The 13,501-nt window shown below is 37.2% G+C and overlaps 1 protein-coding gene across 1 annotated transcript in view; it reads left to right on the forward strand.

Annotated features, from left to right (window-relative positions):
- Cadm2 (cell adhesion molecule 2) overlaps window positions 1–12,877 on the forward strand; it is a gene marked incomplete at its 5' end in the record, with an annotated part of 224,968 nt that extends 212,091 nt beyond the window's left edge. Inside the window, 2 exons of the mRNA XM_035444348.1 lie at window positions 10,391–10,516; window positions 11,927–12,877. Of these exons, the coding sequence (XP_035300239.1) occupies window positions 10,391–10,516; window positions 11,927–12,045 (245 nt within the window). The remainder of the gene's footprint in view (window positions 1–10,390; window positions 10,517–11,926) is intronic.
- Between the last annotated feature and the right edge of the window lie 624 nt (window positions 12,878–13,501).

Here is a 13,501-nt window from a genome sequence, read left to right on the forward strand (position 1 = left end):
AGCCATACTCTAAAATTAACCCTTTGTTCTTATAAACTAATTAACTCAGCTATTTTCTAACAGTGATGGAATACTAACACTGCAGATTTGACTTGTATTAGCTTAATGTGGAAATAAACTTGTAACAATGGGCTCTTGAAAGTGAAGGCTAGTGTTTCTGTTCCTAAGATGCACTGTGCTTACTATTGAAAATCTCTTACATTATATAGTCTTAATATTTTTGAGACAGGTGTTAGTATTTAGGAATTTGTAGTGGCCTGCTTTTGGAGATCTGATAGGATGATGCCTTAGGATGTGGCCACTAAGAGCACTGCCTGTGGCTCTCCACCTAGTTCCCTTTTAAGATGGCCCCGCCTGCCTTTCATCAGGCTCACTCCCTCCTGCTCCCTTCATCTTCCTGTTTCTCACCCCCACTAATCTCTCTGCCTCTCTTTCCTCTTTTATGCTGCTCCTGTCCCCTGAGGCTACTCTTCCTCTTCCTTTTCCCCTCTTGTTTACAACAGGCTCTTGCTTTTGTAGCCCAGGAAAACCTTACACGCAGGTTTCTTTTTCTTTTTTAATTTAAATTAGAAACAACCTTGTTTTACATGTCAAGCCTAACCCCCATCCCATCCCCTTTCAGCTCCTCAGGGAGGGTGAGGCCTTCCATTGGGGAATCTTCAGTCTGTCATGACATTTGGAGCAGGGCCTAGACACCCCCCTCCCTGTATGTCTGGGCTGAGATTATCCCTCTATGTGGAATGGGCTCCCAAAGTCCATTCTTGTACTAGGGATAAAAACTGACCTACTACTAGAGGCCCCATAGATTGTCCAGGCCTTCAAACTGACACCCACATTCAGGGGGTCTGTGTTGGTCCTATGCTGGTTTCCCAGCTATCAGTCTGGGATCCATGAGCGCCCCTTTTTTCAGGTTAGCTATTTCTGTTGGTTTCTCCAGCCTGGTCTTCACCCCTTTGATCATCACTCCTCCCTCTCTGCAACTGGATTCCAGGATTATGCTCCAGTTTCTAACTGCTAGAATTATATCTATATTGTACCACACCTGCCTCTTAAATACACTGTATCTGAAAATAAGTGTAAAACAGATATGCAAAAATTATTTTATGTATTATTCATTAGACCTTGATCTCAACGAAGTCTTTGTATAAAAGCACAATTGTACCTTAAATTAGAAGATAACAGATGACCCTTTGGCAAAAGTTTCATATAGGGACTTTACAAATTCCATACCTTGTCAAATAACAATGTATTTTATCTAAAAAATGTAATTATTCCTTGTTTATAACATTATGAACATCTGAGAAGCATTATTCTTTTTAGAGAGGAGAATACAGGCTTGTAAGTTCATAGGAAAATGCAAATTTAATAATAAAACCAAACTATAATGAACAGTAATTAAATGAAAAGTCAGATAAGTCATGTTTATTTAACAATAATTTCTGAACGAGTTCAAATGGAAACAGTTTTACTATGTTTTAATATCTGGAAATGGCAATACTCCAGTGTTCAGCATAGCACACTGGTACATACAACTCCATTTGGAATTGAATATAAGAATTTAACACCATTCCCCCATCTACTGGATTTGCTTGGTTTTTGAAAGTGGGTATGACTGTTGAGCTTGTATTCCAAATGTATAGTACAACCTTTATATTCATAAAGTGTGTACCTTTAAGGATGATCATGCTTCAATACGGGAATTAATCCCTGGGGAGAAGCTCTTGAACTAAATAATTTCATTACAACTGACATACCATGAAGAGATAAAAAAGGATGAATATGATAACAATTCTTTCTGTAAAATTATTAGAAACTTTTACAAGGACACAAAGAGAATTGTAAATGACTTAATAATTAGAATAAATAATTTCTACTTCTTTTCTTTGGTTAGCAGCATCATCCATTTAAAATTTTACTAAGCTTCTGCTAATCAAAATTTTCCCTTTAAAAGTTACATATTTTAAATTTAAATAATGCTTTATTTTTTATACAAGTAATAATGTAGCCTAATTTTAAATCATTTTGTATAAGGACATAAAATTTTAATTCTTAGTATTTTTGAGACTGAAAATATATAAAATACAATTAAATTCCTTTTGTAAAGTAATTGTAACAATTGATGGCTAAATTATGTATTATTCATATTTTCCTATTAAGAGAAACTGAGAGAAAAATTAATTACAAACTAAGAGAAATCACTTAGTTATGCTATATAGAAGAATTTCATCCCCGAAACTATGGCTGACATAGTTCATGAATGTGAATACGAGCTGTAAGACATTAGAGATTTCAAACAAGTTTTGAAAACCACAAGTAGAGAGAGGAATTATTTTATTGGTTGTTTGTCAAGAATTTATACTGACACAGGCAGGGCAGCAAATATCCTATAATTAAGTGAAGAGAGTAGTTCCTATAAGATCTTAGAAAGACCCTTTCTCAGAATGGGCCAGGGGGAAAAGACATATTCAAAATTTACTACAGTCGGGAAAAGAGCATCCTCTATGTAGATGACCTCATGCCTGAAATGATCTGCCTTAATGAATGCTGGCTTTCAGCCCATAAGCTACAGAAAGTAGCTCATAGGATCTGTGAGAATTCAATGTTTCTTCACAAGACCTAATCCTATCTGAAGCAGAGAAGTATGAAGCCTGGTCTCCCACATCCTCCTGACCTAATGCTTTAGAGTTGCCTTAGCCCACACGGCCATTTCATTTTAATTTCTTCTACATGTTTTCATACATGTGGTGGATTTAGACACACATATGTTTATATTATCATTTATATTTGCCTTAAGGACATGTGAAACTTAGCACACCATGCTCAGCTGTGATTTTCCAGACAGGGTTTCATAGTCCCTGACTTATCCATACTGTAATTTCAAATAAAATTTATAGTATAATGTTAACTTTGACATTCTAAATATCAGGAATTACTAATCCTAAATATCAGCTGACATAAGTTTCTCTTAAGAATATTCTCTGGAGCATCAAAAAAACTTAACTAAAAGATGTTAAGTTCAAAAGTGTTGAAATTGATTGCTTCCAGTTTCCTCTCATCTATGCCCTGACAGGTAGAAAAGACTGATCGTGCTACATGGCAAAGTTTACTTATCCATGTACTCGTGGGCTAACTGCAGAGCAACATGAGTGAACACTTGAGAATAAATAATGATCTTTACAGATAGGCGATGTATTTATTTGAATAATAATGCAAATTTAGCTATCTGTAAAAAAAAAATTCTGAAGGCCACGCTTCATCTTTTATTTCTCTGACAGTAGGAGATGAATGGAAGGCTATATATAAGACACTCTTGCTAGGACTTAGCCATTTAAATTATGCATTATCCCTGCATTGTTCAGACAGTACTTATCTGATCCTCCATCACTTATTTTAGTGGCTAAGAATAGAAATTAAAGAGAGACTTTTGGTTATGACAGATGATAGTGAAATAAAAAGCATACCCAACAATACGTAGTGAATGTCAATTGCTACCAAAGATATTTTTACCAGTAGAGATATAAAGAAGCTCTGTATCTAAACTATCATTAAAATTTCAAAAGCATCAAGCTACATCTGTATTTATTTTCTTCATTAGAGGAAAGCTGTAATGTTTTTGCAAAATTCATAAAGATGATTAAGGTAAAATAATCATTAGTACTATGAAAGACTGCCCAAAAGTTATAAGCTATCCATAAATTGACCAGGAACTTGTGATCATATAAATGCAATAGTGAACACTGTGAACTTAATCTAACTGTAAAACTGTATAATAGAGTGGCTGAGAGAGAGATCAGCTAGTGAGGTGCCTGCCAGGCAAATATGGAGACATACAGTGAGTTAAATCACTGTAACTCATGGAGAGAAGCTACTCTATAGTGGTGCATGCCGGATCCCAGAAACTAAGGAGTGGAGACAGGAAGATCCTCACAGCTCACTGGAGAAAAACCCTATAAATTTCTGAGTCCCAGATCACAGTGGAAGACCCTGTCTCAAAACACAAAGAGGATGGAAATGGAGGAAATATGTGCAGTGTTAACCTCTCGCTTCTCTGTCAGTATGAACTCACATGTGTATCTATACACACACAAAACACAGTCATATACACATGCCCAACACACAAAATAAAAAGTAAGTACTTAAATTTTATTCTCTTAATGACCACAAATTACCCCAGAAGTGTGCTAAATCTGGAGTCTGATGGATTAAGGGTGAAATTGAGATTTAAGTGTTGGCCTAGGATATACCAGCACTGTGAATTAATCCTAGCATCTAAGAAAAGAAATACAAATATACATATGTATATATTTATATATTTTTAAATATATGTTAAATAAATATATATTAGTGCAGGGACTTGTTTGAGTCAGTAAGGGCCTTCTGTACAATCCTGAATATCTGGTTTCTTATTCTTAGTCGTCATGGTCATGCAAATCTAGACACAATGGCAACGCCCTAATGAATACCACAGGTAAGAATAAGAAAATTCCCAAAGCTCATGAGCCAATTAGCCTACAGACAATAATGACAATGTATGCCATGTTAATTTTGATGACACCAGAATCAACACCTGAAAATCTATAGTTTTCTTTTTGACTGTAGCAAATCCATTTGATTCATGTCATTGTGTAGAGATTGGTACCAGAAGAACAAAGATTGTTGTATTCTTGACATATCTGTTCTCTTTCCTGGAGGTTATTTCAACCGTGGCAAACTTTCTCAAATTATTCTTAACTGGTGGGCATAGAAGCAACCAGTTTCTCCCAATACCATACAGAAATTCCCAGTGTCTCATAAAGAGGAGGTCCATTTCTCAGATTCTAAAAAATAACCTCTGCAATGGAGTCTAACCCAGACTCCAGATGGGAAGCAGAATTTTCTACATTTCCCAAGTCTATGTCTACTTGAGCACTGAGTTTCTTTTTAGTTTGTTTGCTTGTTTTCATTTTTTATTTAAATTAGAAGCAAGATTGTTTTACGTGTCAAATCCACTTCCCTCTTCCTCCCCTACTCCCCTGCCCCCCACTAACACCCTACGTATCCCATACCCTTTTGATCCCCAGGGAGGGTGAGGGCTTCCATGAGGATCTTCATAATCTGTCATGTCCTTTGGGATAGGGCCTAGGCCCTCCCCGCCTGTGTCTAGGCTGAGGGAGTATCCCTGTATGTGGAATGGGCTCCCATATCCATTCCTATGCTAGGGAAAAGTATTGATCTACTACAAGAGGCCCCGTAGATTTCCTAGGCCTCCTCCCTGACACACACGTTCATGGGGTCTAGATCAGTCCCATGCTAGTTTCCCAGCTATCAGTCTGGGGACCATGAGCTCCCCCTTGTTCAAGTCAGCTGTTTCTGTGGGTTTCACCATCCTGGTCTTGACTCCTTGGCTCATCACTCTTCCCTCTCTGCAACTGGATTCCAGTTCAGTTCAGTGTTTAGCTGTGGGTGTCTGTTTCTTTTTCCATCAGCTGCTGGATGAGGATGGCATATGTTAGTCCTCAATCTCATTATGAGGGGAGGGCATTTAAGGTAGCCTCTCCACTGTTGCTTAGATTGTTAGGTGGTGTCATCCTTGTAGATCTCTGGACATTTCCCTAGTGCCTGATTTCTCTTTAAAACTGTAATGGCTCCCTCTATTATGGTATCTCTTATTTTGCTCTCCTCTATTCTTCCTCCTACTCAAACTTCCTGTTCCTCATGTCCTTCTTACCCCCACCCTCTTCTCCCCTTCTCATTTTCCTAGCTTCCTTTCCCATCCTCCCATGCTCCCAATTTGCTCAAGAGATCTTGTCCTTTCCCCCTTCTCGGGGGGAACCATGTATGTCTCTCTTAGGACCCTCCTTGTTTCCTAGCTTCTCTGGTGGTGTGAATTGTAGGCTGGTAATCCATTGCTCTGTGTGTAAAATCCATATATGAATGAGTACATACCAAATTTGTCTTTTTGTGACTGGGTTACCTCACTCAGAATGGTTTCTGCTAGTTCCATCCATTTGCTTGCAAATTTCAGGATTCCATCATTTTTTTGATTTTGGTTTTGGTTTTTTTTCTACCAAGTAGTACTCCACTGTGTAAATGTACCACATTTTCTCTATCCATTCTTCAGTTGAGGGGCATCTAGGTTACCTCCAGTTTCTGACTGTTACAAATAATGTTGCTATGAACATAGTTGAACAGATGTCCTTGTTGTATGAATGTGCTTCTTTTGTGTATATGCCTAAGAGTGGAATTGCTGGATCTTGTGGTAGACTGATTCCCATTTTCTTGAGGAGTCACCATACTGATTTCCAAAGTGGCTGTACAAGTTGGCACTCCCACCAGCAGTGGAGAAGGGTTCCCTTTCTCCACACATCCTCTCCAGCATGAACTGTCAGTGTTGGTTTTGATTTTAGCCATTCTGACAGGAGTAAGATGATATCTCAGAGTTGTTTTGATTTGCATTTCCCTGATGACCTAGTTTGATATTATGCTGGTTCTCCAGCTGTCAGACTGGAATCCATGAGCTCCCACTTGCTCAGGTCAGCTGTTTCTGTGGGTTTCCCCAGCATGTTGTTGACCCTTTTGCTCATCACTCCTCCCTCTCTGCTACTGGATTCCAGGAGTTTTGCTTCATCTTTAGCTGGGAATCTCTGCTTCTGCTTCCATCAGCTGCTGGATGAAGGCTCTAGGATGTCATTTAAGGTAGTCATCAATCTCATTCTAGGGCAAGGGTATTTCAGGTAACCTCTCCACTATTGCTTAGATTCTTAGTTGGAATCCTTGTGGATTCCTTGGAATTTCCCTAGTGCCAGGTTTCTAATTAATCCCTCTATCTATCTCTTTCCTTGCTCTCCTTCTCTGTTCTTACCCCAAATCAACCTTCCTGATCCCTCATGTTCTCCCTCCCTTCTCCCCTTCTCTCTCTTCTCCCTCCCCCTCCATGCTCCCAATTTACTCAGGAGATCTTGTCCCTTTCCCCTTGGTGGCAGTGGTGGAGGGTGTCCATGTATGTCTCTCTTAGGGTCCTCCTTGTTTCCTAGCTTCTCTGGGGTTGTAAAATGAGCTTTCAAAACAAAAAGTCTGCATGTGAAAGCCTTGCCTGCAAAGAGAGTAGTGTCTTCAATTTTGAGCTCATCACAGCCAAGCAGCTGCCCCTGAGATACCTTACAAGTCCTCTAAATGAAAAGCTAGAAATGCTCCACTGAGAGATACTTCATAAAATAGGAGTAATCACCCACTAATGTAAGCTATGCAAATGTCTACAAAGTGACATAAGTGAAAAGTTTCTATACCCAGATAAGCTTCTCTGCCAATGCAGCAATCCAAATCAGACCAAATCCAACCGAATTAGAAAAAGCCCACATTTAATGGATCCAGTGCTCCCAGGTGGCTTTTCAGACCCCCAGAGAGGAGAGGGGAAAGGAAGGCCTGAAAAACCATGAGTCTGTTTTCTGGGGGGCCATTTAAATACCCTGTGGGAATGGTCATGAGCATCTGTGGGGTGGGTCATCATTTGGTGGACTTTCTGAGATGTAGCCAGGTTTGCAGAGAGATAGGAGAAGGGGCTGGGGTGGAGCTTCCATTATAACAATAAGAAATACAAGAAGTGAAGGATGAGATACACTTTCAAGGGAAAGACAGTAAAGTGTAAAAAATCTTAAGGTAATAAATGACATGCCTGAACAGATTTCAAAGACTGATTGGTAAGTATCTCGAGGCTGTAAGACAAAGTGCAAGGCCATACAATAAAGTGAGAAAAGGCAATTCATGACATAAAGGAAAAATCCAAGAAAGAAAACATAAAAAGAAATCTCATGAGACATCTTGAAGTTAAAATGTTCTAACAGTGAAATACAGAATACAACTTTGTGAACTTTTACATGAGAGAAGACAAGAGAGAAAGCATCTTTGCTCTCTCTTGCCTTTCCTTTTCATTTGAGGTCAATGAACTTTGCTATAAATATACAGATATTCAAATTCATATCAAATGTTAAGGTAGCTGCTATAGCAGACTTTTAATTTCCTGTGTTTTAAAAAAGCTTGAATCTATATCCTCTCAAACAATTCAAGGCATGTATGTTTTTTAGTGATATTGATCCATTTATGTATTTACATTTTTATTTTGATGAAATAGCTGCAGTTTATAAGAAGATGGGTTTTTTATTTTTTTATTTGAATTAGAAATAATATTGTTTTACATGTCAACCCCAGTTTCCTCTCCCTCCCCTCCTTCCCTACTACCCTCCCCCAACTAACACCCTACCTATCATATCCTTTCTGCTCTCCAGGGAGGGGGAGGCCTTCCATGGGGGGGGGACATAAGAGTCTATCATATACTTTGGGATAGGGCCTAGGCCCACCCCAGTGTGTGTAAAAAGATGTTTTTATCATGGCTACTGTTTTTTTTCCATTCTTTAAGTGACTGATAACTTTACTCATGCCAGTGGATTTCTCAAATTAAATGTACCTCATTAGTCCACTTGGGTGGATTACTGGGGGAACCATCTATTGTCTGGGGTTTTATTCTTTATTTAAAACATATAACACATGATTCTGCCCAACATCATGAGAGCCTGGACAACATTTAGCTCTGTGCAGTAAAAACAAAGGAAACGTATGTTGTCAGAAATCTCTGACTGAGTGTGGCCTTCTGATTACCAATATACTGTTAACTTTTGTTTTCTTACCAAAAACAAACAAACAAAAAACTGCTAACTGTTCACAGAGACAACATAAAAGCCTATTAAAGTCAATATTCTCAGCTAAGACTCTAAGATATTTGAGTGTTCACAGTTTTGTCATGCTGGGGGCTGGGGGCATGAATATCAGAAGCTATGCATGAATACTCTGACATTCCATGCACAAGGCTGCGTAAACATGCTTTTGCTCTCCGTGTACAGGAGTGCTATCCACTCATTAATTATCACTACCCCCACTGGAAAAGATGAGGTAAATGGAAAACTACATGTGAAAGCATGCCAGACTAGTATGAGAACATCCTTCAGCTTTGATGATAATGTTTCCTCTTTGCTTTCACCCTGTAAGTTCCTATTCCTTGATGGCATTTGAAGTAGGTACTGGGAAATATGACCTCCATCAGAGTCACCCAGCTTTTGTATTCCATTCATTCCTTTCACAGGGTTTAGGGGTCTGTCGGTTGTTTGAAGTTTAAACACAGGTTGTTATTTTTGTCTGGTTATGATTCTTTGGCAGGACACTGGTTCCATTAAATATCACACTCCTAAATCTATTTGTCAGACACACGTTTCTACAACCACCCTTTGAGGGTTTTTTTGTTTTGTTTTGTTTTGTTTTGTTAAAGCCTTAGTGCCAGTCATAACTTATTTGTTGCTTTTCTCCTTCCTCGGGATCCCGCCTCTAACGTATAAGAAATCACATTAGGATCTTTGCAAGAAGACTGTCCGGGAAGGACGATCATATACTTAGTTCATCTTAGCCATTGACCAGAGCCTCAATGCATTTTCTTACTCAAAGTCTCATCCAGCTTTGTTCCTTGTCATGTGGATTTCATAACTGGTAATTTGTAAATATTTGGGTGTCCAAACATCTCGAATTTTTTAAAAAAATCTTTTTATCCTTTATTGGTTCATCTCTTTCTAATAAAGCCTTATTAACAGCAGAATGTAAAAGGTTCTTGATACTTTCTTTTTCTAGTCACTTTTTGGGGAAACCACAAATCCAATGAACATGTAATTCTCAATGGTGTTTATTCATCTTTCACCTTCTGTCAACATTTCACAGGACTGTAACCCTGTCACCAAAATATATTACTCTCTTTCATCAAACACACAGTGTCTTCTGCCAAATCATTCTTTTCTCTCCTCTGATGAAATTATTTGCAATGACTGTCTAGATTTTGAAAATTGAGTTCCCCAAAGTATTATTGTAAGATTTCTTTGAAGACTTTTTCAGAGAAGGGATCAATTTTTAGAGCTTTAAGTATTACTTTTAGAATGATAAATATCAAGTTATTAAACCCCATATTATGCATTACCATAATCTTCTATGAACATGGTACATTTGGATTCACACACACACACACACACACACACACACACACACACACACACACGCACTTACTTTCAGATGTGAATATCAAGTAAAAGTATATAATGCAGAAGCTTATAGATGCTTTTTTGATTCATGCTGTCTTTTCCTGCAAATACAAGCTCAGTGGTAAAAGATGCTCATGTGGGAAGTCTTCTCTCCCCAGCTGTATCATGTGCTGTAGCCACACAACCAGAATTTGTTGATTGAGTGATTGAAATAATATACATGAATGCAATTTCATTTTAATATAAGTACACTATTTCAAAAGGACTCATTCTACTTAAAGATCTGTACACAAGGAGAACATAACAGACTGACTAAAACAGCGTTCCTTACTGTCTTCTAGATCCCAATTCTCTGGCTGGCCAGAATGGCCCCGATCACGCTCTCATAGGAGGAATAGTGGCTGTGGTTGTATTTGTCACACTGTGCTCCATATTTCTGCTTGGCCGATACCTGGCAAGACATAAAGGTGAGTAATAGCTAAAGAAAGGTCTCTTACACACTGGGGTGGGCCTAGGCCCTATCCCAAAGGATATGATAGACTCTGATGACCCCCCTATGGAAGGCCTTACCCTCCCTGGGGAGCAGAAAGGATATGTGATAGGTAGGGTGTTAGTTTCAGGGGAGGGTGGTAGGGGAGGAAGGGAGGGAATGGGAACTGGGATTGACATGTAAAACAATCTTGTTTCTAATTCAAATTTAAAAAATGGGGAAAAAAAGAGAAAGGTCTCTTAATTTTTATTTTTAAAAAAGCCTCGGAAACACTAATTTCATTCTGAAATCTTATAGGCATAGATGTTTCTCCAGTGAGCAGATGCAGAAGTACAGAAAGAAAGAGAGATTTGGAGGTCAAAAATTTAAATTATTTCAGGCAATCGATGATAATTGCTATTTCAAATGATTTAACATTAATTTTGTTAACCAGAATTTTATTAGTAGTAAATTCAGTGCTACCATTAACAGTAGAAAACCAGTTTCCATATTTGTATAAACAGAAACCATGCACCACCTACCAGACATTTGTAGTCAGATTTTACTGAGAGAGAAAAGTATGCACTTTATGTCCCCCCCTCCCCAAACCACTGGCTCACTCTGGGAACTTTGGCCATTGTCTAAATGTGATTTTACTACACCAGTTTAATTCTGAGTAAAAAAAAAAAAATGAATGAGAACAAAAGTGGAAGGAAAGTTATATATTTGTAGAGATAAAATTCAATTTGGTTTAAAGTTTTGTTTATGCACTATTGGAATACGTTTAGCCCTATTAGTCAATAAACTCTTTTTAGTAAAACTATTTTAATTAAAATAGTTTTTTATCTTTATAATAATCTTTTTTATCTTTTTTATCTTTATAATAATCCAATCTAAGAATTTGTTGACACAGCTCAGTATGATTTTTCATGCCCAGGAGTATTTGGACAATACAAAATAGACTCCGTTATTTTTCTGAGCTTTTTTGTTTGTTTTGTTTTTGGTATTTTTTTTTTTGTCCTTTGGGTTTTATGTTCATCTTTAGTTTGTTTTTGGTAGCTTGGTTTTGAATAAATCAGAAAAATCATGGTAAACATTTAGGATGGTAGTTAGCTGCAAGCATCTTAATAAGGGGCACTGATTGTTTTAGGTGAATTTTCTTTATCAATCTTTAAAGAAGGAAGTCAAAATCACATATTAATCTTTTCAGTCACACTCTTGCCTTTAAATAAATAATTGTGTCACAGCTTCACTTGAAATACATCTCTTAAAAATGTGGGGAAAAAAACAAGTTAGAATTTTAAAAGTTGGGATTGTATGGCTTTTTATTTCTAAGTAAATATATCCTCAATGAAGGTTATTTTATAATGCCCCAGGAACTATCATCATTTTCTTCCCATTTCTACAGGAACATACCTAACAAATGAAGCTAAAGGCGCTGAAGATGCCCCAGATGCTGACACGGCCATTATCAATGCTGAAGGCAGCCAAGTCAACGCTGAAGAGAAAAAAGAGTATTTCATTTAAAATTCGGGCCACACGCTCTGAGTTTTACCTACCAGGCTGACTGCTGGAGAAAACTGGCAATCATCTTTCAGAAACCATTCCAACCATCTTCTACTACTTTTATTAACACCCATACTGTACTGCTCTCAGTAGCCAGTGTATACCAACACTCAGCGGTTGAAAGCATCACCCTTTAATTACTGTACCATCCATAATGCAGGACATTTCTTATTGCCTAAATTTGACACCATTGCTCTTTTAACATACAGTGCTTGAATATACAGCCTTAACAATGTTAATCATCTCACTGGATCATGATATTGAGTTGTGTTTATACATTGATGAAATGTATGCAGAGCCCCACCCCTACATTTGTTTTCCTTTAAGTCATAGACTTTATTGGTTTGCCATTGGACAGTTTTCACAAGTCACAGGATTAGGTATTGGCCTAATGTGCTTACGTTTAATCAAAGATTAGAGGTTTACAAACTATGTTTTCTACCTGTCTATCTTCCAAGATAACATGTTGTGGAAACATATGCCCTAGAAAACACAAACTGAAAACAGTGTAGTGTAGTTTCTGGAATGTTTGAGATTATACTGGTAATACTGTATCAAGTTGCTATTTTAAAATTTAGTGTTTGATACAGGCGCCATGTGTATGGATTATAATCATGACATGACACCTTATATTATTATATAGATCCTACCATTAGGTTATTGTAGCTTCATTTACCAATAAATTATTACAAACATTTAACTGCTTCGGGAATCATAAAGATTTCATTCATTTCTCTATTTGATTCTATAATTTATTTACTCCATGAGGATTCACCTGTAAACAAAACTGAAGTAGGGCACAATTTTGAGACATTTTAGTATCTGTATATAGTGCATATAATAAATCCAATTAAACATTATTTGATACATATTTAACTTTTTTGGCTGTAGGTTATTCAGTCATAAGTACACATTTTCTAATGTCCATTATATCCCTTTAGATATTACTTAAACTGATATTATAAGTAGATAACATGTATTAGTATTTTTGTCTGTATGTCCTAGCACTGTCAACAACAAATTTTTCTAGTTCTTGTTAATTTTTATTTGTTATACAATGGAAGCACAATGTTACAAGGAAAGGTAATTTTAAGCTAACAACCAGTGCACAGCCTCAGGTTTTAAATCACAACCACAGTTAAATAATAACCTAAAAACAAACTCTTAGTTTGATAAAAAAAAAAAACTTACATGTTTTAATTTGGCAGTTTCAGGGCTGCTTAACTATGTTGATTTGCCAAAAAAGGAAGCGTTTAGGATATGTTTTCTGTATAAATGAACTAATTCTTTATATTAAATTCCTGTCTATGCATTCTGTGAGGTACAAACTTATGAAACAGTGAGCGATAGAAAATCCCTGCCATGCTCTTAACTCCAAGGTGAAAGTCTCTTTAGATTATTTTGAAATTTTGGTGTA

The sequence above is a fragment of the Cricetulus griseus genome, chromosome 4 (genome assembly GCF_003668045.3).
Source record: "Cricetulus griseus strain 17A/GY chromosome 4, alternate assembly CriGri-PICRH-1.0, whole genome shotgun sequence".
Lineage (NCBI taxonomy): Eukaryota > Metazoa > Chordata > Mammalia > Rodentia > Cricetidae > Cricetulus > Cricetulus griseus.